The sequence below is a fragment of the Dasypus novemcinctus genome, chromosome 2 (assembly GCF_030445035.2).
Source record: "Dasypus novemcinctus isolate mDasNov1 chromosome 2, mDasNov1.1.hap2, whole genome shotgun sequence".
In the NCBI taxonomy this organism is placed as follows: domain Eukaryota; kingdom Metazoa; phylum Chordata; class Mammalia; order Cingulata; family Dasypodidae; genus Dasypus; species Dasypus novemcinctus.
This window is the reverse complement of record NC_080674.1, coordinates 178,709,373-178,736,567: the sequence shown is the minus strand read 5'-3', so window position 1 is coordinate 178,736,567 and position 27,195 is coordinate 178,709,373. Positions and strand designations below refer to the sequence as shown.

At 43.2% G+C, this 27,195-nt stretch overlaps 1 protein-coding gene across 2 annotated transcripts in view; it reads right to left on the bottom strand.

Annotated features, from left to right (window-relative positions):
- The window catches only part of TENM2 (teneurin transmembrane protein 2), a 1,208,790-nt gene that overhangs the window by 143,876 nt on the left and 1,037,719 nt on the right, over positions 1-27,195 (bottom strand). For both annotated transcript variants that reach the window (XM_023591746.3, XM_058281907.2), the window contains 2 exons: positions 21,275-21,470; positions 14,480-14,581 (listed from right to left, as the gene is read on the bottom strand). In XM_023591746.3, the coding sequence (XP_023447514.1) occupies positions 14,480-14,581; positions 21,275-21,470 (298 nt within the window). The remainder of the gene's footprint in view (positions 1-14,479; positions 14,582-21,274; positions 21,471-27,195) is intronic.

The following is a 27,195-nucleotide window of genomic DNA, read 5'->3' as shown; positions in this document are numbered from 1 at the left end:
TGTAACTAAGCATTTAGCCCTCCAAGTAGTCAGAGCTAGTATTCAAGAGAAAAGCTACCTGCCATTTCTGTTCTAGGTAAAAGTGAAGGGACCTCTAGGTGGGAAGACTAGAATCGGAATCATTTCTTACCGCACTCCTATCCCCACACATTGAAATAAGGAAACAGTGAAAAGTGTGATATACAACGTATAGTCAGATGATCTTCTAATGGCTATTTCTGACCTGAGAGCCATACATAGGATGAGCTGTCCTGGACAGCAGAGAAAATTACATATATCAGATCACCACTATGGATTCCTATTGTACCCCCAGCCCTCCCAAAAGTTGGAGAAGGGCAGAAAATAAGAAACAACTGTTGTTTTTATTAATTGATACAAGTTAGGATTATTGTCTTTATTCATATTCACACTGTTTTTCTTCTGCATAAACTCCAAGTAGTAAAAAGATAGGATTGACCAGAAGGTACAAATGGATTGTATTTGAAATGAGGTGTCTGGGAAATCAAATTTAAAATGTGACCTACTTAAATTTACTCAGGGAAAAAAATGGAAAATAGTTGGGTCAGAGTTCTCCACATTCTAAATGCAGCCTTCCTTCAAAATATTTGCTGCATGCTCACCAGGAGTGTAGTCAAAAATGCAAAATGGTCTGTTGGTCCCTGGAAAGCAGGGCATTCAATGTGCCAGGGTGATGCCACATGAAAAAGTGGAAGGCTGGCTAATTAGAGGAGTGAAGTTCTCTCCTAATGTATTTGCTATTCGGGCAAAAGGAGCCCAGGCAAATGTCAGGGGAGCTCCTGCCAGCAATCACTGGGTTGACCTGTGCTGAGAGCCCCTTCCCTTGGGGCCAGTAGATTCATCCTCAGACATAACTCAACCCAGAGCGTAAGTGCAATATGCGAAGCTCAGCATGATCCAGAGCCGAGAGGCTGGAAGTGAACCTGGGACAATGTGAATTAATAACTCTTTTCTTATATTTTTTCTTATCATTAAACCTATATTTTTAAAAAGTGACAGGTTAGAGAGAAAGCAATGCTGTTTCCACTAGCTGCCCCAAAAGTAGCACAGAGTAAAAGTGGAAAAAGCAGTTTTGGTACCAGAAAGACCTGGGTTCAAAAGCTGAGGAATGTTGGGAAGATTACTGAACTTCTCTGAGACTCAATTTCCCATCAACATAGGGGCTAATTAAAATGGTCTCTTGGGGTTGTTGAGAGGAGTGACAAAACATGTGAAAGGTTTCAAAGCTGTAGCCAATACCTACTAGGCAATTAACAGATGTTCCCTCATGAAATTTCAAACAGAATCTCCAAATTTTAATAACATTTGAAATGCAGTAGGTCTCAAAGACACACATGCCACCACCACCAGAAGAGTATTACGATGATTCTAATCTAAAGAGCTTGCCTCTACCACATTAATGAAAGAAGTTGTTAATGTGGGGAAGGGTGGGAGGTGTGGGGCATAGGGCATATGGGAATCCCTTATTTTTTTTAATGTAACATTTTATGTAATCTAAGTATTTTTTAAAAATAAATAATATATTAAAAAAAAAAAAGAGCTTGCCTCCTTTTCCTCCCCAGTCTTTTTCTGGTTGTGAGCAGGAGGTGGTCAGGAATCAAATGCAGTGTGTTTTATGTCCCTGTGTGTGTGTGTCTCCTCTCCCAAGGCTTATAGGAACAGAACACTGTGCATTCCAGCTCCTATTTAAAATTAATTAAAATGTTTGTACAAAGTGACTATTTCTGTTTTACTAAATCTAGTAAATGGAAGCTCTAAGACTCGTGCAGGAGAAAAATAAATTACCACTGCCACTAACGACTGACAAGTTAACAGGCTGATGACAAAAAAATGACACAATTTAGATTCACCTAAATGGTGTAAAGCTCATTTTAATGATCAAGCTGGAGCTTTTTCCCCCCAAAGTTCTCTGTAAGGGATGAGATGAATCATCAGTGTTATTTTACTCTGGGGGAAGTAATAGGACAAGCCACCTGTGTTTGCTATTTTAAGTAAAATCAGTTCTGTCCACTTGGAGTTAGCACAGAGAGAATGTCTGGAGAAAAGTTAGAGGTCATTGGAGGCTCAATTGTAAAAGCAGAGGGAAATCATTTGTGAGCCGGACTAGACGAGCCAAGGGGAATTTCAAATAACATAGTTTTTAAAAATTATTTGACATCTCATTTAAAACCCCTTTGGAAAAGAAGTTTGAGAATACTTGAATTTAGTATCCAATGTAAAATGTCAAAAGTGCACTAACAACCAGTTGCCTTACATCCTGGTCAGTCAATAAATACTGATTAATAATTTAATATGTGCCAGTAGCTGGGTTAGGTGGTAGGGAAAAAGTGATGGAGAAAAGAAGATGTCTAAAGCAAGTGGGGATGTAACACTTGTTTCATGGAGGGGAGGGGGGAGAAGTTCAGTGTTCTTGAAACCAACACTGGTCCCTTATAGCCTTTCTAGGCTGTGGACTTAGCTTGGTGCTGAGCAAAACAGTGTTTGGAGAGGCTAGTTTCACTTCTTGCTAGATCCCTGCAATTGGCAATCCATTTGGGAGAGAGTAAAGCTTGAACCCTATTGCACACTGTTCTCAAAAATAAATTCTACACAGATTAAAGATCTAAACAGAAAAATACCCATAAAAATATCCGAAGAAAATATGGAAAATGAATTTTACTTTCTTGGAAAGAAGGCTATGAAAGACAATTTCCAAAAACCATGAAGGAAAAGAGGAAAGATCAGATTAGATTATATAAAGTTTAAATCTTCTACATGGCAAGGATACCCTAAAAAAACTGAGAGACAAACACAGGGAGGAAATACTTTTAACACGTATCACAGAATAACTTAAAATCTGAGATGCACAAAGAGCTCTTACAAATCTATACAAAGAGACAAGAAATGGAAACCTGGGCATAGGATATAAAGAGAAATAATATACACTGCCAATAATAGTATGAAAACGTAACTCACTAACTGTTAAATATTTACCAGGAAAAATGATGAAAATGAATTTTTGGCTAATCAGATAGGAAAAGTTGAAAAGACTGACAACGCCCAATGCTGCCAAGGTTGAGGGGAAATGGGCTCTTTCAAACACTGTTGTTGGGAGTAGAGCTCCAAATGTGCTTTTGGGAGGACAATCTGTCAGCACCTGGAGAGCGCCCTGGCTTCCTGCGCGCCCCCCAAGAAGCATGTTGATCTTCTGGGCACCTCAGTCGTCCCTGCCTGTTCAATGGGCAGGCAGTAAGGATCACCCTTGCAGGGAGGAAGCTGGAAAGCAGAACTAAGGAGCAATTATGAAAGTACAGATGCAAAGATCCCCAGCCACTCTGACCACGATAATCACCTCCGACACCCCCAACCTGCCCTCTTCTCCTGCCCAGAATAGCCAGACGAGGCAGCTGGGCTAAGTGGTGGGCAGGATCTCATAGCACACTCATGGAGAGAGGGAACCAGAGGGAGCACTTTGACAGACAGGGTCAGAGCCCCGGCTCAGAGGGCCAGAGTTCAGGTGCTCCAACTTCCTCATTCCAGGCCTGTCAAATGGCCCATTAATGAGCCAGAAATCAGGGAAGAATCTCCAGAAGGACAAAAAACTCATCAGGTGTGTCAAATCTCTGACATTCAGGAGCCATGTGGGGAAAGAAGCACACGCTGACTTAAGCACGAAAGTATGGATGCTTTAATTAATCCGGGGTGAATTTAATTGCTTTAGTTAAGTGGAAATCGGGTTAAAAATGATGCAGAGCATGCTGGGGTGTGTTAAAAACATGACATATGAGTTGGATGAATCGATAAATTAAAAGTGCACAGATGTTTTAATTAAACCCAGGGAAGTTAACGAAGATCGCAAGAGACTTTTAAGCCTATGATTAATTCAATTCATTTAAAATACCTGTAGAGATATGGGAAGCCTCCATTTTGAGAGTTATAAAAGTTCTCAATCGATAAGTACTTAAGCTGTTCTTAAAAAAGTCTGTTTTTTTTAAGTGACTGAACAGCATTAATTACATAATGAATATTTAAATTATTCAACATGGACAGTAAGCTTTTCTGCAGCTGAAGCAGCTTTGCACTCTTACTGTGATTCGGTCATCAAGAGAAGTTTATAATCTGTGCCCCATTATCCACAAGCATGGAAGCCTCCTGAAGACGGGAAGGGACTGTTTTGTTCACTGTTGCCTCATCCAGGAGGTAGAACAGTAGCTGGCATAGCATAGGTTTATGATTTAGACAGCCTGAATTTCTCTTCTTTTTTCTTTGTTTTTATCAGCTGTGCGACTATGGACACTTTTCACCTTGATTTCTTTATCTTTTAAATGGGGGTAAGAATTCCAGGTTGCATAGTGTTTCAAAGAGAATGAAATGAGATAATGCATGTAAAGTGCTTTGCATAGTGACAGGTACCTAGTAAGAAATAAATTGATATGATTGATACCATTAGGAGAAAATTATTTCAACTCATGGACACACGGTAAAGAGGCATGGCAGGGTAAAGCACCCTCTTTCCTTGCATCCATCTCAGCTGATCGCCTTTCTCAAGACTGGCTTGTTTCCCAATACGGAAGGTTTCTCTAAAACAATAGTACTTCCCCAACTCTGTGTAGATCGTATTTGACGCATGTTTCCCAGGGTTAGGTGCTCTGCCTTCTAAGGCGGCTCTGTCACTTATCTAGTAGTTTAAAAAAAGGAGGAGGGTTGTCTCAGAAGCAATTTACCCAGGGGGTGGGGTGACTGATTCAAGCCCTGCCAAGCGATTTCTGTTTGGCAATGCAACAAGCATGAGAGACGCCACGAGCTGCCAAGTTTTTGGAGGTTGTGGGCGTGGACACCCACTGCAACTTCAATCCTGGGGCGGGAGGGCTTCCCTGCACCCCCCCAGACAGCCAGGGGAGAGGAGGGCGGGGCCGATGTTACTGCCTCTGAGCAGTTCTCTCTGGGTGGTCCTAACAGAGTCCAAGGGCAGTGTCACACGAACAGCGGCTCAAACTTGAGTTTGCACCTGAACCACCTGGGCATCTTGTCACAGTGCAGATTCTGATTCAGTAGGTCTCGGGTAAGGTGGGCCTGAGAGTTTAGATTTGTAACCAGCTCCCAGGGGAGGCCCATGCTGGCCTCCTAAAACTACTGACTCAGCACGTTTGTGTGTTAATAAGCCCTCCAAGGGATTCCCATGTGCTCAGGAGTGAAAAGCACTGCTCTAGTGGTTGAGTGTAGTTCTAAAGCAGGGATTCAGAACAAGGGGTCCATTAAGAATTGAAATTCTTGAACTTGAGCTTGAAATCAAAATTTTAAAAAACAACATTATTCTTGTGGGGACATGTTGGTGCAGGTGTGGTATCTTTATTAAATAAAACACAGTATAGTGTGGACTTAGTAAGGGGTCCGTGGTTTTCACCCGACTGGCAAAGGGGTCCATGGAACAAAAAAGGTGAAGAACCCCTGTTCTAAAGCCATACCTCAGCAAGTGCCTTAACTACTCTAGCTCAGTTTTGTTACCTGGGAAAGAGGGATAATGATGTATATCATGAAGATGAAGTGAGATAACTCATGAAAAACCCTTAGCACAGTGCCTGGCATATAGTTAATCTAAGTAAGTGGTAGTGATTCTTCTCATGCTATTTAATCAAAGATGAACTTGCAAAGTGTGCCCACTTGATCACTTTCTGCAAAGCATGTGCCATGTGCACCTGCTGCAAGCCTGTCCTCCTGGACCCTTTCTGCCAAGGTATCTCTGCACATTTCTTCAGGTCAGAAATCACCGTGGGGTGAAATAGGGGACAGAGAGGTGGGATTCTGCCATCGAACTGCAAAGGGCCCTGGAATGACTCCTGTGGGCAGCCGTCATGGCCCCTAGCTCGTCTGCATTAATGGAGATTGGGGGGGTGAGTTGGGGTGGCCTGAAGGAACAACTAGGAGGCGACCATGATTGTCCCAGGAAGGACAGACGGAACCTGAGTCTCCTTCACTGAAAGACTGTGGCCAGCAGTGAAGTGGGAAGTAAGTGGCTTCTTTGCCTAGAAGCTTCGAGGGAGGCAATGCCAGGCTGGTTGGGAAAGGTCCCTCCACCGTCAGGGAGGGGACAAAAGGGCTTGTCATGCCCCTCCTGCACGCAGAAGGAGACGCCTACTAAAGGGAACTACTCAGAAGAGAGAAGAGAGGACTACGAGGCCAAGTCACCTGCCAGGAGACTGCGATAGCCTGAGAGGTCTGCAGGACTTATCACCGGGGATTTGAGAGCCGTCTCTGCCCTCAGTCCAGGGGCCTTCTGGCCACGTCTCTTGCCTGTGTGGCCATTAGGACCGTGTGCTTTGGAGTCAGGCAGACATGGGCTCAAAATCTAGCCCTGCCCTGTGAGCTTGGGCAAGTAGCTTACTTTCTCTAAGTCTCTGTTCTGCTTCTGTAAAATAGAGATAATGGTAATGATTTCAAAGGTATGTTTTGAGCGTTAATATGAGGCCACATTTACAGAGCATTTCATACATGCCAGGTACTTTCTACATATTTACTTTTTTAGTCCTCACAGCAACAAAACAGATGGTATTATTCTTGCCCCCATTTTACAGATGAGAGAGCCAAGGCTAAGAGAGGTTATGTGATTTTCCAAAATGGGTATTTTAACTAGAGAAGCATGGTTGGAAACTTAATAAATGCAAACTCTATGGCCCTTATTCTTGGTCATGTTGCTCTTCTGTGATAACACATGTAAACTGCTGAATACATGGCCTTTCTTTTCAGTAAACTTGTTTTCTTTCCTCTTTTTTTTCATTTCTCCTTTATTTCTCTCTGGCTGTCAGTCTTTCCCTTTCCTACTTCAGATCTGTGCCTTGAAGGTGGCTGACTTATCATTGCATGATTAATCTGATAAATTAGAACCTAGGTTTCTGCCACTCACAGTGGTTCTTGCAAATTATCTGGAAATGTTTTCATTTTTGCAAGTCTTGTCCACTAAATTCAAGTCACTGGATATTAAACAAGGATACTCTATATCCTGGGTATCAAGGGAGGTACAGGGAGGTACGAGAGGACTTCTAGGAGTCAATGGTATCAGGAAAACTGATGTAACCTCCCAGCTGGAATATGGTGCAAGGCATTGCTAAGTCCTATGGATTTGCAGGGCAGCACCTGGGGGCGCTTCAGGGTGGCGGTGATGCATGAATGTGGCCTTCAAGGATGAGCAGTGGTTTGATAGGTATGACAGTTTGAATTTTGTGAATCCCAGAAAAGACTCTGTTTTTGAACTAATCCATTCCTATGGGCGAGGGCCCTTTAATGGCATTAAATTCAGGTAAGGGCCCTTGATTAGGTCACTTGATTAGATTGCTTTTGATTGGACTACATCAGTGAGGGTTGACACAGGTTGGATCACAGCCCTCTTACTGGAACCTTCTATAATCTGAGACACAAGAGAAGAGACACCGAAAAGGAAGCTTGGTCATTTTGATCCAACCATGTGAGACAGCAGACCCTGGGTTTGCCTATAGATGCAGAAAGACAGGGAAGTCCTGAGAAGGTCAAGGAGACCAGGGCCAGGGAGAAATCCGTGATTGCCCACAGCTGAGCTCCAGGAGCAAGTAGAGAGAGACAGGCAGAGCATCGTGCCTTAACACACGGCAGGGCCCTAGGATCTGCTAGCAGGCCACCTTTGGTGGGAAGCAGGATGATGCCCTGATTTGGATATTTTTGAAGCCTCCAAGTTTTTTCCCCAAATAAACCTCCTTTATAAAAGCCAACCTGTTTCTGGAATTTTCGCATAGTCAGCCTCTGGCAAACTAAAACAATAGGAAAGGTTTGGGTTGATGAGAATATTCCAGCTGGGAAAACAGCTTGAGCAAAGAGGAAGAAGCAGGACCAGCATGCTTTGCAAGGGACAAGTACCTGGTGGAGCTGGAACCTATGGTATCAGGAAATGGTGGAGCCCAAGTAGATTAGGTCACAGGGTGGGAGACAATGGTGCTGAGATCATGCGGTGGTAGTTGGTAGTATACAAGTGAATTAGATCATGGAAGACCTTGAACATCCATCTAAAAAACATGTTCTTTTTCCAAAAATGTAGCCCCTGACCGCCTACATCAGAGTCCCCTGGGAGGCCTCTTAAACAGGCACTGTCCTGAGCCAGACTCAAGTGCTATGGATTCAGGATTGGCTGGTGTGGGGGAGGAGCCTGGGAATATGCATTTGAAACAATCCCCCTTGGTTATACTTCTGTAAACCAAAGCTTGAAAACCATTAAGGGAGGCACAGGGGAGCCACTGAAGATGCATGAGAAGAACGGTGACATCCTTGGAAAGCTCTGGGAGAATTCTGGTGGTGCTGAGGAGGAGGAAAGCTGTCAGAGTCTATCAGGGAGAGGCTAGTGGGGGGCTGTGTGAACAGGGCAATGGCTATGAGGATGGAGAGAAAAAATGTAGCAGAGGACACTGGGGGTCAATGAAATAGGAGTTGGCAAAGGATGGGGTGAGGAAGGTGATGAAATGCAACCTGGATGGAGAGCGGTTTAGAGTAGCAGGTTCAGATGTCAACTGGACTTTGCGTCAAATGCTGCCATCTCTGCCACTTTCTATCTGGCAAACCCTAATCTCCTCTCCTGAAAAACAGACTTGGTTTGGCTTTGAACTCAGAATCCTGGTGTGTGACCACCATATAAGCCTCCTCCAAAACAAATATTCTTTATGTCTCACATCTTCCAAGACCAATTGCTCTCTTTGCTGGACTAGCTGTCAAGAATCTGGGCCAGACTGCCTGGTTGGAACCCCAGCAATACCACTTACTAGCTAAGTGACCTTGAGCAACTTAACCTTTCTGTGCTTCATTCTTCTCATCTGTAAAATGGGGTTGGTAATCATCTATAAAATAGGGTTACTGACAATTTAATGAAATAATGATATATACAGTGTAGTGCTCAGCATATAGTAAGGGTTAAGACCCTCCAGCTTGAGGACGATGATTACAATTTGACTTTGTTGCTAGAATTTGGCCATTAAGGACAAGATAGTGGCTACATTGTCCAAGTTATAGGAGAAAAATGCAAGATCCTATTCTCATTTTTCAAGGCTCCAAAGAAGATGGATAGGAGCTGAAACTAACCCATAGAGAGACTATATTCTAGCAGTGGTAGCATTTCTGGACCTCCACTGACAGCTGTTCAGCCGCAGGATTGTCATTTCTAATAGCTATTAAACACGCATTATCTAACAACTAAGGCTCTGGTGTGTTAAGTTTCTGCTGCAGTTTGGGGCCTCAAGCTTAGCCCAAATAAGCCAGCTGAGGAGCCAATGTCAAAAGAGAAAAATCAGAAGCCTCAGATCTCTTCTTAAATGCAAGGCTGCTTTACAAAGCACCAAGAAAGTGTCTTAAGTGAATGGAAGACCTTCAAATAAAAGAGGAAGGAATAATAATTTAAAAAACCTCTAACCCACAGTGAAGAGCAGTCAAGTAAAGTGATGAGAAAGCCATGTAAGGGAAATAACAACAACCAAGTAGAATGAAAAATGACTTGAGTAATAAGCACAATTATATCTGGACAGGACAGACACCTGATGGGAAATGATATAAATTACCAAGGAAAAAAATGCCATTTTTACTCAGACTCTGAATCTGAAGGAATACTTTTAAGATTACACAATTAAAGAAATTCTGTATTGAATGATACTGTTCGCCGTAGTTCCTTTGCCACGTTCTCTCTCACTGGGATTTCCCACAGTCTCCCTAATACTAATTGGTTACTTATAGTCTTATCCACACTTTCTTGCTTCATAAAGGTCCTTATCTTCTCCTCAGCAACATCTGTAGCATTGCAAATCTATGTCACAGCATTTTGGACTTACATTTCCCACTTGCTTTTCCTGTACATCTACTAGACTGGAAGCTCTCAGAAGGCAGGGCTCATGGCTCCCTGGCTCATCACCGTATTTAACTGGCACTTAGCGCAGTTCCTGGTGCAAAGTAAGGCACACACCAAGTATTTGTTGAATGCATGAGTGAGTTCTGCTCCCTCAACTGAGGTGGAACAAGCATATTTGTTAGAACCATATATATTCTTTTGGCATGAAAGTGAGTTACATTTTGGCTTCTGAACCTCTCAGGAGCCCCAGCAAGTGGGGGCGGTGGAATGAATGATTGGGAAGTACATGCAGATGGAGTCCTCTGCTCACTGCAAGGGTGTCTTTGGGTGTGTGATGCAGACTGGCAGGCTCGTAAGAAGACAAGGAGCTGCCGCTTGCACCGGCACACCTGAGGGCGCAGCATGAGGTCAAGGGAGTATGTCTGTGTTTCTGTCACTTGGACACATCACTCGGATATGATGGGAATTTCACTTGCTAACGCGGCAAATCCTCCTTCTGGCAGGAGGGCCCGAGTCTCGGCTGCCTGCAGGAGCAGAAACTGGCAGACCTCCAGGTGTCTTGAGCACAGTCGTCAGGGAAGGGACGGAGGTGGAGGGGAGTTTGTGTCGAGGAAAGAGGGCCTGGTGCTTGGAGGGTCGTAAGGGTTTTTTTATTGAGAAAGAAGAGGAATAATCATGGGCCACTGCTGGGAGATGGGGTGACTCTACTGGGTAGCAGGAGATGGGGCCTGCTGTTTTCTTCTCTTCACTTGCTAATGTGATTACCTCATCCCGTCTGCTCCAGGTTATTTTCTGATAACATTTAGGTGCTTCTTGGGTTCACAAATTGTTTCCTAGCCAGTGACATATGGGGCAGGAAGAATGGGATCCAGTCTCCTTGACTCTCTGCCTTAGGTGGTGGCGGGGGGAAGGGGGAGAATACATGCACTCACACACACCCATGATTTTATTTTTCTTAAAAATCTGAGGTACACTTTTGATACCAAGCACTGAGAAGGGTATGACGTCTTGCTAAAAATGTGTAAGCTCAATCTACTCATAAGAAGAAACCAGACAAATCTAGATTGAGGGATGAACCCCAAAAGAACTGACCGGTACTCTTCAAAAGGGTCAAAGCCATAAAGGACCAAGAAAGGCCGAGGATCTGTTGGAGACTGGGGAGATGAGGGAGAAGTGACAACTGAATGCAGTGTCAGGCCCTGGATGGAATCCTGGACCAGAAAAAAGGGGCAAAATTAGAAAACAGTCTATAAATTATTTTGTGACCTTTTATCAATGTTAATTTCCTGGTTTTAATAATTTAACATGTTAACATGAGGGGAAGCAGGGTGAACTCTATGTATGGGAACTCGCACTATTTTTGCAACTTTTCGGTAAATCTAAATTGATATCAAAGTAAAAAGCTTTCAAAAGTGGGTAGGGGATTGGTTAAAACCCAAGTTACCTCATACTGTTGATATGAGGATGAATAAGATGAATAAGAGGCGAGATGAATGAGTTCTTTGTACAATGTCTGGTACCTACTTAGTACTTAATATCTATTAGTTGTTCATTCAAAATAATCAAGGTATAGGCTTAATATCACAAACAAATCAGTTCCTAATCATCAGATTTACTCCCTTGAAGCAAGTATAGTCAATCTGTGTGACCATTTTCACTTGTGGCTCACTTCATCACACACGTGTAGCTAGAGAACTTTGTTAGTTTCAGGAGCCAGTACTCAGGAGATGAGATCTGCAAGCCTTGAGTCTGTCTAGAGCAGGGGTTCTTAACCAAGATCCACAGACAACCCCCCCCCCCAAGATGTCCATGGAAAGATTTCAGGGGCTGCATGAGTTTGAACTGAAAAAAATAAACTTATTATCTTTATTTTCTCTGCCCTCCGATGTTGAGTGTCATAAAACTATTTGCTGCTACATTCTGAGAAGGGGTCTGTGCTTTTCACCTGACTGGCAAAGGGGTCCATGCATCAAAAAAGGTCAAAAGCAAGGCTGGTTTACATGTGCTTGAGACCACGTTGGGGATTTTTGACAGGAAATAAGTATATGAGAAGCTTGCTTGGCTTGAATGCTTACCACAGTGAAAATATTAATCTTTCGAGGGGATTGAAAGTGGCACTATCATTTCCCATGTACGGCAACTGATTCTAGTTTTCTCTTTTTCATTTTTTGGGTTGTGATGTAGTTGGTTTGAAAAGAAATTCATCTATGTAAACATAATGAATTGATTTAAAGAAATATGGTCAGTAAATAATGATACTGATGGTTCATGAATTGGGCAAAAATAATAAAAGCATTATATAAAAATCAACGTTTGCAGACTATGGGCTTCAAATAGAATTGTTAGCAAAAGAGCGGCTTAAATTGTGGGCATTTCAAAAGTACTATGGCAAAAGAGGTAAAAGCTGACTCCTAACACTCTTAAACCAACCTTGCCAAGTACAAATGCATAAACAAAGGGAGAGCAATTTTCTTCTTTTGAGTGGACTTCTGTCTACTGTATGCATCAACAGCTAAATTAAAATATGCAACAAGTTCAAAGCCTGATTTCAGGAACAGTGCCTGAGTATGGAGGAGTAACTACCTTTAATAGCCACTCGATAATTTTTTTGCAAGGATCAATTATATACCATGGCTAATGCACACACGGTGTGTGCGCCAGCCACAGCACTGGTGGTGAATGCAAAACACACACCGAGAGTCCTTTTAAGCAGCTAAATGCACACCCCATTACAGATCCATAATGCAAAATGGACGGCACGTCTGCAAATGGATTTAGAGTGAAGAGTTCTTAAATGGCTGGGGTACTTAGGTCTGAAAGGCCGGGAACTGGATGTGCAGGCAGAGCACACATGGTTTTTAGGATTAATAATACATCGATGTGTGTCAGTGTTAATATACGTTTACAACTCACAGGCCGTGCAGCTGAGTGCTCAGCCCATTTGCAGCCACATATAAAAGGAACTACTCTGTCGTTCTTCTCATTAATGCCTTCACTCCCAGGAAAATTAGATTATGCAAGAAAAGCCATTCAGATGATATTGAGGTTTTCCTTCCTCTGCAGCCTTCACTAGGAAAAGCATTTGGCAAGGGAGGTTGTGTGTCACCCTCCCTGCTCCACCCACACCACTGAGTGCCAGGCACTCAGTTTTAGGGGCTCCAGGGTCCTCATCTTTTACTTTGATGATGTGTCCGTATTCCATTGGGCAGAAAGGAATAAGGCTGAGAAACAGCCACCAGTGAAGTCTGATAATTTCTTGCTTTCATTTTCCTTTTGCCTCTGACAAGTTTACCAAACTTTTCACCCTGTTGTGTGACAGAGGGTATTTCTGAAGGTGGTGTCACTTAGGAATAGTCTCATAGAGGTACCAACCAAATCCAGAACTTCTAGTGCGAAAAAGTCCCATTCGTTTATTGGTTAGCGTTCAGAAGGAAGGGAAGCTCAAATCATGGAAATATTTTGAATATATGAATTATCTTTTTTTTTTTTTTCTGAGCTATTGCCATGAGGGTGGGAAACTAGAAGTGGCAACATTTAGCATTTTCAGGACAGCTTTTTAAACAAGTGCCTCTCAGAGCATCGAGGCAGGAGGGCCCTTTAAAGAAGCATAGATGATTTTACCAGGAGTCCCCAATCACTGAGGTTTATATTGATGCCCTGCTAAGAACTTTACATGTGTTATCTCCTCCTGTGTTCATTATGAACTTTTCTGATGAGGAAACCTATGTTTAGAAACATTGTCATTGGCTCGAGGTCACAAAGATATCAGATGCATGGCAGGGACTATGGCCTAGGATGGTCTAATTCTAGAACAAGGGCTCCTAACAACCTCATCACTATTTTTCTGGCTTGCATGTGGCCAATTAGTGAATGGAATCAATGTAAAGGGTCATAATCAGCATTAAAAAATAAAAAGGAAAAAGACTATAAATCAAACATGTAGTGAAGGTAAATATTGTTCTGCGAATATTTTGTTTTGATTTTATATTTGTGTATTTCAAGGCACACTGGCGTGTGTGTGTGTGTATTTATGTATGTGTATGGGGTCACAAAAGTGTGAGAAACACACTGGCCACTTGAAGGTCACACTGAAGGTCTCTTGCAGCCCCTGAATTCCCTGTTCTTGTGGTAGTCATTTTCTCTCTTATATCACCTTTCCTCCAAGATTCTCAGGGACCCAGCCATTCTGTGCAAAGCAGTGTAGGTGAATTAATAATACAATTTAAAACCGATTCCACTAAGATAAATAGCGCTTCCTAGATTAAGAGCGTAGCTGGCCAGAATGAATGAAATTTACTAACCCTGGGATGCTTAATCTTCCATTACATAGAAGTTAATGATTATAAGAAAGGAGTGATGGTAATTCACTTCTGCTTTTACAGGAAATCCATTCATCTCATTTTTTAGCAAATCTTTCTTCTCAGCACACCTTGGTGCCAAGGATAACTGCCCTGCTCCTCTAGGTGCGTTGGCCAATTGTCATATATCAAAGCCTTTGCTTTGCCAATGGGTTGGGACTTCTAGTGTGCATGTGCTTGCAGGACATGGATTTTTCTGGGAAGGCTACTTTGGTGCCCCTCTCCCAACCCCTTTTCTGTTTTCCAACCATAGCAGGGAAGTGGTGGCAAATACCTTTAGCGCAGTCTGCTCCGAGAAATCCTGGAAAGCAGTGACACATCCCGGACACACACTCGCCATTCCCATGGCAGTTACGTGGACAATCCTGCACCGAATCTGAAAAAGAGAGGAATTCAGCAACTACCTTTTCCTCTGCCTGCTGGTGAGGTAATTTAATCATCAGTTGCCCGCTGTTTTTAAAGACGAATGGTAGTAAACTCGATTGCCTATAGGGGACCAGTAGGGAACTGAAGTAAGCAAAATAAGAGAATAGGGAGGGAGGGATGAGGATAAACTGGAAAATGCATGGAAGCAGCCACCACCCTTCCCCTGATTAATCCAGGCAGAAAGGCAGGGGTAGGATTGCTGCAACTTTTGCTTTTTCAAAAGGAACCACATACCTGGATTTAAAAATGATATCTCCTATACATGAATGTTGACAAGTTTTAAACTCTGTCTCTTCCCTACCCCTGCCCCTCCCAAAATCATCCCACCAATTTGAGATTTGGTTTGGCATGTAGGTTATAGCCTCAGTTACAGAAAGAATTCCCCAGAATGACAGTGCTTGTTCCTAGTCTCAGGTTTGTAGAGTAAAAATATTCCTTGCTTTATGGAATTCTAATCAAAGAAAAATCAAAATACCTAAAACTCATCAGTTTAGATATGATTTATGGGGTTCAATGGGTAGTAGGCTTCAGGTTACACAAAAATCCCTTTATACCTAGCTTTTGAGGATCTTATTTTTCATGAAAATCAGTTAGCTGACATTTGTTCTAGCCTGTATAGCCATCTTATGTTCTGATTTGTGTATTCCCAAGTAATATCTTCAAAGGGATCATTCTGCAATTTGTTCATGTTGATTTAGGTCTGCAGAGAAGTAGACACATTCTTTTAAAAGTATTATCGTCATTTTTACCTTCAGTGAAAATAAACACATTTAGAATTTCAGGTTTCAAATTACTAGAATGATGAAAAGAAGACTACAGAATGTGACATTATACAACTCTTGGGGAGTTGGGAACATTGACTTGGTGATGTTATATGAAAGACTATAAAGTCTAATTGTTCCTAATGGAGTCACCTGAGAGCAGTAAAGGATGTTTTTCCTTTAAACCTAATTTCCCATTTACTCCCACTCTGGACCGAAAACCCAAACCATGGAATTTTGCTTTCTTTCAGCAGTGTTTCACTTCTCAGTTCTCTTCTTCCAGAATCAGATTGTAGTTGGTTTCAGGCTCTGAGAAGAACTCAATGAGCATATTTGCTTTCCCAAAATCAGGTAAAAGATTATGGATCTCATCAGGCTAATTTCCTTAATGTCTAGTCACATTTCAGGCTGAAACTTCTTGAGGTTGGCTCTGTAAAGGCAGGCTGAGAATCATCCAGGTGACTACTATTTCTTTCATTTATTCATCATTCATCCATTCAAACAGCAATGGGTAGACTAATAGGTCAACAACCAGCAATTTTATGTGGTGTAGGAGGCAATTCTCCATGGGTCTCCTCTCACACTTCTCCATGTCTTAGGAGCAAAGCTTTCCAACTGACTTTGCTCTGGATGATGTTTTCCAGGATGCCAGTATAGTGAAAAGCCTTAGAAGAGAGGGATGGTATCTCTCTCTCTGCAGCTAAGAGCAGGTTTGCTTACCGTCCAGTATAATAAAGATAGTAACTCCCCCTGGAGCAAAGGGCAGGTGTGCTCATTGCCCATTATAAGGGACTCAGTCTTACTAAGCTCGGCGTTTCTCTCCTGTAATAAAACTCACAGCATGTGCACACATCACTTGTATTGTGGGACTTGGGGTCTGGGCGCCTGGCACACATGCTGAAACTCTGGATATTGCATTGCTCTGAGTAATAAGGTCCTTTCTCCTGGACCCAGGACTCTTATGTCTTCTGTCAGCATCCATGCAGCAGTGGGAGGCTAACTTGTTAGCTTAAAGTAGGGTAAAATCTCAGACCTCTCACAGGTCTTGATAAGGTTCAACCTATCAACTGAGCAAATATTATTTGAGTCACTGCCCAAGGGATGGGAGATATAATGGTCAGTAAGATAGATGCAGACCCTGCTCTCACAGAACTTTCACTCTAATAGAGAATACAAGCAAAAGAAATTCATCAAACAAATAAATGAAGGAAAATTTGTGCTAAGTGCTTTGAAGAGAATAGGATGCTGAGATAGGGAATAACAGGAGGAAGCCACTTAAAGAGGCTAGTCAGGGAAGGCCTTTCTAGTCTATGCAAGTGATGCTAAGGATGAGCCGGAACAGGTAAGTGAAGAGCTAGGAGAAGAGTATTCCAGGCAGGAGGAAGGGCTTGTGCAAAAGTCCTGGGGTGGGAAAGAGCAGAACTGAATTCAAGGTGGCTGGAGGGTAGAGAGCAAGGGAAAGGGTGACCTGAGATGAGTTTGGAGAGACCCAGGTAGGGCACCAGATCACTCAGGGTTTTGTAGGCCATGGGAATGAGTTGTATTTTGTTACAAGATCAATGGGACCAAATGAAAAGTTTTAAACAGAGGAATGGCTTTATCCATCCTAACATTTTAAGAAGTCATTGCTACAATGAGGTAGAGTTTGCTGCCGACTGAGCATGGGGGTCTGGAGATGGTTTGGTGAGGCCAAAGCTCCCCCTTTTAAACCTTACAGCCTCAGAGATGGGGCAGAGAAGGTTCCTGGAGCTCCTTGCCACCTCCATCCCAGGGAAAGGGACCTTTGCACATGCTTTTCATTTGGCTGGAAGACAGCCTGGCCCTTGACCTAAGGTCTCAGCTTAGAAAACATTTCACTCCTGGGCATCTTCTTCCTTAGTTCTGCCTTCCTCTTTGTTCCCACAATTCCTATGACTGCCTCTTCATCTTCTCTCACCAGATTTGAATTGCTTACCACAATAATCATAATACTTGGTACACACTGATTCTTGGTAAATAGTTGTCAAGGTGTTCGTGTATTAGGAAGCGGATTTGGCTCAATGGATAGAGTGCCCGCCTACCACATGGGAGGTCCAGGGTTCAAATCCAGGGCCTCCCAACCCATGTGAAGCTGGCCCACATGCAGTGCTGATGTGTGCAAGGAGTGCCCTGTCATGCAGGGTGTCCCCCACTTAGGGGAGCCCCATGCACAAGGAGTGTGCCCTGTAAGGAGAGCCACCCAGTGTGAAAAAAGTGCCGCCTGCCGAGGCATAGCACCACACACACGGAGAGATGACACAACAAAAAGAGACACAGATTCCTGGTGCCGCTGACAAGAATGTAAGCAGACACAGAAGACAACACAGCGAATGGACACAGAAAGACGAAAACTGGGGGGGGGGGGGGGTAGGGGGGCAGCGAAGGGGAGAGAAATAAAAATAAAGTAAATTAAAAAAAAAAAAAAAGGTGTATCTGTATGAGAGGAGGTAGGGGAATCCCAAATCAGCAAAAACTGTGATGGAGAGTATTTTTCTTTTGATTTTTCTAAGGTCTTATTGGAAGCATTTCTATAGTTTCTGAAGTAAACAAACAAACAAATACACAATGAGGGGGTACCACTGAAATATAAAGGAGCCCCTTTCCCAGTCCCCGTTCTCCAATACTCAAATATTACTACTGAGATATTATCAATTTTCCTTTTTGTCGACTGGCTTTAGGTTTTCTTGAGAGACGAATGGCCGGAGGTGAGAGTCGGCCCAGAAACTGGGATTTTACACCAGTGGAAGCCAGCCTCCTCCGGGTGTAGACCTGGATTTGGAAATGCCACTCTGTTGTCCCCTGAGATAAAACTCATCTCTGAAGCAGACCGCCTCTCTCCAAAACACATCAAAAGACTTTGCCCCATCAAAGGTATATTTAGTGTGATCACTGGTTGACACGTCTAACGTTTTTCCTTCTGTTTCATATCACGGGGGCTCTAGGCGCTCCTGGCTGCTCCTGATGGAGAATGGTCTGATAATAGATATATGTAGGAGAACCTCTGAACCAAATAAAACACTGTTCTTTCCCCTGCATTTCAGTCCGATTACTATCATTGCTCTATCAAGATGTCTGCCCAACTATTAGGCCGATTACCTTTGACTTTTTCTTTGAGCTACAGTCCAGACAAGAGGGATCCTCTGGGGAGAAGTGCTCCTCCCAGCCCTGACAGGCGAGGGAGGGTAATGGCCGGGGCGAAGGGCGGCAGTGTCTCCGTGGATGGAGGCAACGCAGGGCAGGAGCCATTATCAGCCATAATCTGATCGCCAGAAAACTGGCTGTTTGGGGGTGGGGGTGGGTGAAGAGGGATTTATTTGGCCAGAATCCAAAGAAACTCAGTGGTTAAGAGCAGAGGCTCTGGAAAGTTTGAGTCCTGACTCCACTTCTTCCTAGCTGTGTGTGACCTTGGGAAAGTTTCCCCCAGCCTGGGCTTCCTCAACTGTAAAAAAGAGAGAAGAGTGATGGTACTGCCTTGTATGTGGCTGACCGAGCTAATCCACCAAAAGGGCCTAACAGAGGGGCGCTGGCACACAGAAAACTCTCTAAAAATGTGCCGTTGTTATTAACCATTTCACGGAGTCCCTGGAGCGCCAGCTGAGCCAGCTGCTGTGCCTGGCATGTGCTGTTTCGTGTGTGCCCAGCGTTTTCAGATTAAACACAAGGTGACAAAAAGGAAGTAATTTTATCATGTTCCTAAATCGAAGGATTGCTTTTAGTTCCTCCTTTCAAAGCAGTTCCCAGCTTTTCCCTTTTGTGAGCTTGTCTCTACCCTTTTATATTTCTTTGTTTGTTTTTCATTGGTGCATAATCTGATCCTCAATGGTTTACCTTTCTGTGTCAGACTTTTCCAATGACCTGTATTATAGAAAGCTTATAGGATTGGTTTAGAGCAGAGGTCTGCAAGCTTTTTCTGTAAAGGGACAGACAGTAAATATTTAGGCTTTGGGCAATACAGTCTCTGTTACAACTACTCAACATCACTGTTGTAGTGGGAAAGCAGCCATAGATAATATGTTAATGGAAGAACATGGCAATGTTCCAATAAAACTTTATTTACAAAAATAGGCAGTGAGCCAGATTCGGTCCACGGGCTGTAGTATGCCAAGCTGCTTTAAAGCATTTGACTAGCCCTGATACGGCCAATCTTTCCTAAGTAGAGGAAACCAGGATTGATTTCAATTCTATGGTCAATGCCAAAACCTATTTGATTTTATGCTGATGAAGAACTGCCATTGAATGTCAGCTTGGCTCATGTAGATCTTTCGAGAATCAGGGGCCCCTCAGAAAAAGACATGAGGACAATAGAGAAGATCTTAAAATGCCATTGATAGAAAACAGTTGTATAAGATGGATCTGAAAACAATAACCGAGTGTCATTTAGTGCCTACCAACACTGGCCAGACATGTCCCGTACACGATGATACTTACAGTACCCCTTCACTTTAGGGAAGTCGTCCTTTCCTTTTCATAGATGATGAAACTGAGGCTCAGGGAGGTTAAAGGACTTGCCCAGTTAGGACTTGGGAAAGGAAAGCTGTGATCTGATCCTGGATCTATCAGCCCTTTCCTCACAAAACTACCCTATCTAGGCACCTCCAGTGGCCTTGAGATCTAAACCGAAAGCTGTTGGGACAACATGTGTGGTGGAAAGGCAATGGAAGAAGCCTGGAAGCTAATGCCATTTCTTCCATTTTGCATATCCTGGGACTTGGGGTGACCCACTTAGCTGTCTCTGGACCTCATTTTACTCCTCTGTGAAATGGGTCCAACAATCTTCCCTGATTCACAGAGGAATCGTTCTACCCAGGATCAGTTATCATTGGAAAATGATTAAAACCCAATGGCAACATACATTTAATGAAAATACCTGCAGCTTATCTGATGGTTAAAATGGGTATGAATGAAAGTGAAACTAAAAATAAATTAACATTCTTTTTCAAAAAAAAAATTCTTGGGATTTGTTTTAAGAAATTTTGTGAAATCTTCTCAAGCTAATGACCCTTATAGGTGTTTACATGCATGCATTGGACAAAATTTTGGATAAAATTTTGCCTTTCCCCTGAAAGTTAACAAAAAGCCAGGCTAAAAATATGCCTTTTTTGGCAAGTGCTTGATTAAAGCATTTTTAAGATTTACCTAGTTGGGAACAAAGATAAGATTTTTTCCTTCTGTTCTATATCTTTTCCATGATTTATTTTTAAGTTTCTTTTTTTTTTTTTAACTTTTTATTTGGAGCTTTCCCCAATTTTTAAGAGAAATTCTAAGCTACTATGAATGGCCAGTATTTATCGACTTTATGAATTCACATAATAACCCTCTGAGGTGGGTCCTAGTGTTGGTTCTAGTTTCCCATGAGTAAATCAAGGCTTATAAAAGTCCAGTGGAGAGCAGATGTGGTTCAAGCAGTTGAGCACCAGCCTTCCACACGGGAGGTCCCGGGTTTGGTTCCCAGTGCCTCCTAAAGAAAATGAGCAAACAACCAGCAAACAGATGAGGGAGCCAAGCCAGGGGAGTCACTGATGTGGCTCAGTGGTTGAGTGCTGGCTTCCCACATTCGACGTCCCAGGTTCAATCCCTGGTCCCGCCATCTCAAAAAAAAAAAAAGTCCAGTGTTTGCCTAGGTTGTGTGGCCAGGACTTGACCAGGAGGACTGACCCATGTTCATACCCACGGCTGAAGCTTTGGGACTGACGGTGGCCCCTTCATAGTTGAAGCAGCATTTCTGCTCAACCAGAGTCAATTTTAGGTGGATGAGCCTGGGAAGCCTGAAAGAAGGATTCTCATTTGGCCTCACACAAGTACAAACTCCTCGAAAGATGCGTCTTTTCGAGAGAAACCCATCGCCTCCGAGACCCCGTGCCTACCTAAGACAACGGTGCTGAAGGAAACCATCTCTTTGTCTTTGCCGTCGTTGTAGAAGGCCAGGTGCCACAGGCCCACGTCCAGGTACTGCACAAACACGGCCTCGTTTTGAACCAGCGTCTGTATGCTCCGGCGCTCCCTGGGCGACTCGACCACACTCCACTTCTCCTTCCCATCCAGACGCTCCATGAAGTCATACTAGGAGAAGGAGAGAGAGGACCGCGAGTGAAATAAGGCGGCAGACTTGGTCCCACACTTACCACTATCCCCTCCCACCCCAGTTGTTACCAGAGAAACATTTCTTAGAATATTTACTCAGTAAAACAATGGTAACAAAAATTGTAACAAAAAGAGCACCACTTATTGTGCCTATAATTAGCTATTAGTTTCATTATTACAGGTTACAATCCCTTACTTGCAGTTCCCAAAAGCTCTGAAACCCAAAGGTGTTTTTTTTTTTTAATGAGCCACAAACCCATTTGGTAACAAAACATGAACTGCCCTGAAGTGAGGCCCTTGATCATCTATTCATCCCACATAGTAGGACTCGTTATTCATTTTGTCGCTGACATATTGATGTGTTTGATGATGGGTTGCTGCTATAGCCCCCACGTGTGTTTCATAATACATGGTATATGCCAAGTATTACTTTTCCATAATGCCCCAAATTCCGAATTCCAACATACCTCTGGCTCCCCAAGAGTTTCAGAAAGGAATTATGGACCTATGTTACCACCTACCATTTATAGATCATTTATTAGCAGAAGGTGATACAGCAAAGTGGTCAAGAACAAGAGTTGTGAAGCCAGACTGCCTGGGGGAGAATGCTGCTCTGGCATTCACTAGCTTCAGCAGTCTGTGCCTCAGTTTCCCCATTGGCAAAATTGGGAAAATAATAGTACCTATTACATTATAGGGTTGCTGAGAGGATTAAGAGGTGTTTCAAACAGTACCTGTCATACCGTAAACTGAAACTGCACATTAACTATCATTGTTATTGTTACTATTGTTATTACTACAGTGATCATCATCGCTTTGTTCAATTTTTCCCAAACCCTATCAAATAGGCACTATTTGTATGCATAGTCTACATATAGGGAATCTGAGGCTCACAAAAATCAAGCAACTTGCCCAAAGTCACAGAGTTCCTAAGTGGCCAAGTAAGAATTTGGATCTAGATTTCTTTAGTTGCAGTGTTCATGCCCTCACAGTGCCTGGTCCCAAGAAAACCAGCAATTAAATGTTAAATTCTGTTTCATTGGAAACGGGGTTCAGAAATGGAAGTGATTGGGGAGAGATGGAGTGGTCAGCAGAGGCTACCAGTATGGGAGACTGGGGAGAGCAACTGTGACCCAAAAGAGTCCTATTCCAGAGACCAGGTAAATCCTGTTATGGGCAAGTGGGAGTTACTGAAGATCCTTGAATAGTGACTGATGTTTTGAGGAATGAGTCTGCAGGCAGGATATGAGGGTAGAACAAAAGGAAGTTGGAAGCCAGTGAGGAAGTGATGCGGAAACCCAAGTGTGAAGTGGTAAGAGTTTCATCTTGATTAGGATGGTGAATAAAAAGAGGGAACAATTTTGAGGAACATTTCTAAGGAAGAGTGGACTGGATAGAGAGGATGAAGGAGAAGGCAAAAAGCACACTAGTGTTTCTCACTTGTCAATAGGAAAATCGGTACTAGCGCAGTAGAAATGGACTAATCATAAGAACTTGTTCTGAACTTCAGCTCCTACACTCTGATTTATTGGACTTACTCCACTCAGCTAACATGGAGTTGATGAATGTCAACCACCACACCATGGAGCCTAGAGTGCCTACAACTGAAAGCAGGAGGATTGCATCCAATATCCATGTGGAATCTAAACCCTCTCATCACATAGATGTGGAATGGACACAACCAAGCCAAGGTCCACAGGAAGGAGGAATACAGTAAGGATGAGTGGACTTAATGATATTCTATTCATGAACTATTGTGGTTAATAATCGAGAAAATGTGGCATTGATGTGGAAAAAGTGGCCATGGTGGTTGCTGGGTGCGGGGAATGGGAGGAAGAGAAGAGATATGGAGGCATTCTCTGGACTTGGAGTTGTCCTGGGTGGTGCCCCAGGGACAATTGCCGGATGCTGTATGTCCTCCCATGGCCCACTGGATGGAACGTGGGAAAGTGTGGGCTATGGTGTGGAACACGGGACATGGGGTGCAGCGATGCCTGGAGATGTACTCACCAGACGCAATGATGTGACATGATGATGGGGGAGAGTGTTACTGTGGGGGGAGTGGGGGTGGGGGCGAATGGGGACCTCATATTTTTTAATGTAATATCTTTAAAAAAAAAAAAAAGAACTTGTTCTGAATCACTACATAGGAAAGTCATTTACCCTGTGACTTCCAGAGAACATTTAAAGAGTAAGATTTTAGCAGATAAAAACCACCACTGTAGGATTAAACTCTCTGTCTCATTTCCCCTCCATAAAAAGGTTTTCATAGGTCATCAACTATGACTCCTTTTGTGAACTTCATAGACAGAAACTCCGCAAATCTTCTAATGTGACTTGCCTGTCATTGAAATTTTCCCATCTGAAACGTGATAATTGGAAACAAAAGGCTCTATAATCTCAAATACAAAGGCTATGCCCTCAGACAACCTTGGGTTTCAATTCTGATTCTGTACTTGCTATGCTGTGACGTTGGATAAATCAACTTTTACCCTCTTCCTGGTTTGAATACGAGGGAATAATAATCCCTAACTTTCAGTGTTGTTTTAAGGATGACATGAGATAATGCACAGGGTGATTCCTGGAAGTTAGTAACCATTTTATTAAGTACCTAAGAGCTCTGACTCATTACTTACCCATCACAAAGATCATAAAAGAGAAGCCCATGTTTTAGCTCTTACCTCTGGAGGGCCAGCGATGGCCATTGGTTAGGAAGTTGAAACTTCCCCCTTATCTTGGAAAATGAGTGTTTGTGTTTAGCTTCCCTCTATCATATACCCCATTGGTCACAGCTATCTTTATGGGAGAAAATAAATGACTTGAAGTGATATGACAAACTGATGCTGCTACTGGAGACCTTTGTTATCAAAGCATTTGTTCCTTAGCAATCTCATAAATGCTCAACTACAAAGACCCAAAGTCTACAAATTGCTGTCAGCCAGAGGAATGAGTACAACTTCCTTGGTGCCAAGGTGAGAAGAATATACTTCATTTGGGGTCCAAGATATCACCCCCATGAGAAAAAGTTGAGGGAAAATAATTACTTGTGTGAGGCTATTGCTCATTACTAATTTGGGCATCAGTCATCTTTCAGTGAACTGGAGGAATGGCCAAGGGACATAAATGGCTTAGGACTACAGTCAATGCCTGATATCCCCCCATCAAATTACTCTGGGAAGAGGCATTTTTCAGAGGAGAGAGAAGACATCTATTTTGGCAGGCTCCTTAGAGTCTTTCTGCAGAAGCATGAAGGGTAGTTTTCGTTTAAGGAAGAATCTCCTAGCCAGGGGCTCTCAAATAGGGTATTGCAACATGCAGGTGTGATGTGATATTGTGTCTGATGTGCCTCAATCCTGTAACCCTTTATTGAGTTTTATTTTTTTCCCCCAAGACTTATCACTCCCTAGATAATGTATTTGTGTATATGTTTGCTATTGGTCTTCCTTGAAGAACGCAAACTCCAGAAGAGCAAGGACTCTAGTCAAGTGATTAAGAGGGTAGACTTCAGAGTTAAACCGCTCAGGTTCACTCACAGCTCTGCCACTTAACTTGCTGTGACACTTGGGCAAGCCTATTTAAGTTCTCTGTGCTTCAGTCTCCTTCTTTATCTTTAAAATGGGGATAACGATTGAATCTAAATTACAAGGTTGTGGTGAGGATTAAATGAGTCAATACAAATAAAGTACTTAAAATAGTAAATACCTAGTATATGGTAAACAGGCTTTGAAATGTCAGCTATTATAATTTACTGCTGTGTCCCATCACCTGGAGAAGAATCTGATCAATAAATATTTGTCAAATATCAAATGAATAAAGGACTGAATTTGTCAATGAACTCCATTTAAAAGAAACTGAAGTGCGATGTATTCAAGGCGATGTCTCTAATTACAATCACTTTCACTTCCTTGCCTTGTAATGTGCTTTCTTGAATGGGAGGGAAAGGGATAGAGTCTCAGGTGGTAAGCCTGGGGTCATCCAACACCTAGTATAGGACATGTTGTGATTGCACCCGGAGGCCCAATGTGTTGGTATTTTCATACATAATATGAAAGCCTGAGAATCGCCTTTGTAAGTCCTCTATGACATCACCTTTCCCATCTGAAATGGGATGATGTAGACAGGCTTCCTTTATTCTCTTCTCTTCCTTCCCTCCCTCTTTTCGACCACCATCCTCTGTGGCAGAGATTGCTAGTTGTCACCCATGTCCTTCCCAGCCCCCTTACAGCTAGATAGGAGCATGTGGCTGTGTTCTGGCCAACAGACTGTAAGTGGTGGGCTGTACTCCTCTTCTAGACTCTGCCATAAGGTGTCCTGTGTTTTCCCACATGCTCTCTCTCCATTCCCATCTGTGGCTGGAGGGTGTCAGGGCACCCTGAAAGCCAAGATGGTGGAGCTGCCAGATGGGAGTGGCTTGGATCCTAGAATCAAGAGGAGAGCCCGAAACTGTGGCATGAGCAAGCAAGGAAAGTTTATTAACTAAAGCCACTGAGATCCCGAGGCTTATTTGTTATCTCAGCACAACCTAGCTTACTCTAGCATTCTTAATCCTTCACGAATTTCTTGACCTCATGCCTCTCTTCCTTCTCAGTTTGCTTCGCAGGATCACTGCAAGTTCTAGTGATTTTTTTATTTCTAATGGGTCAGGAAGAGAGGGTCTCCCAGGAAAGAATGGAAGGGTCTTCTGTTGACCGAGTTGTAACTGCTGTTAGATGTAGAGCATCTATTCATTTCAGTTTGCCCCGAGTGTTCCAGTTTATACCTAACGTCCCTGCTTTTCAGTCTCAAAAATGCTCCAGTTTGACTATATAGTTAACTCTCATCAAAAGTGACACAAACCGAGCAGTATCACGTAGCATCATGTGCCGCTGCTATAATCTGGGGGAGGGGTTGGAGCCTAGAAACCCATCCAAATCTGGAGACTGTATTCCCAGGCAGGGAGACTGAGAGCTCAGTAAGAAGCTAGTCTGCGGGGAGGCCATCTGGTTCAGGCGAGCCTCTGCTCTCTAGGATTCCTAGACTGCAATCTGGCCAGCTTGTTTGGCAGACTGGCTGACACTAGAAGGAGGCCATTTTCCAAAAGCCCAGGCCCTGGCCCGAGTTTCTTTTTCATTCACCAGCACCAGGGATTGGAAACTCAGGCTTAGCACCAAGGACATCTGTCTCCTCTGTTTTAGGGCTCCCGTGGTGATCAGCTGAGGCTACAGGGACGACTGAGGTCCGGGCTGTGCTCGGTTGACTAAGAAGGTTTCCCCCCCTCCCACACCTATCGAACAGGTTTGCAGAAGGCCTAAAAGAGGATTAGGAGGCACATGAGCAAATCCTGATAGGGGGATGTATCTGTGCCTGAGCTGGCTGTGGGAGGAAGTCTGCGTCCCAAAGCAGTTCATTTCTCTTGACTTGGCACTGCAGCCGCCCAGAGGGTGATAGTACCCAAACCCAAAATAAACACCTCCCCTCTCCTCAAGTTCTCTCTTTTTTCCCCTGGTCTTTGAAAAACAGCCCATGTTGGCATGCAATGTGAGGGCTGTGATTTTGAATCATCAGTCATGCCCAAAAGTGGCATGAAAATGCAACTTTTACGAGAGCTTGAGAGGCAAAGAAATAAACCACAGCAAATATTGGACTGATCCAATTATAAATCTCCCCACTTCTTGGCAGACACCGAGGAGGAATGGTAATTAAGATAACTTAGTGGGTTTCCAGA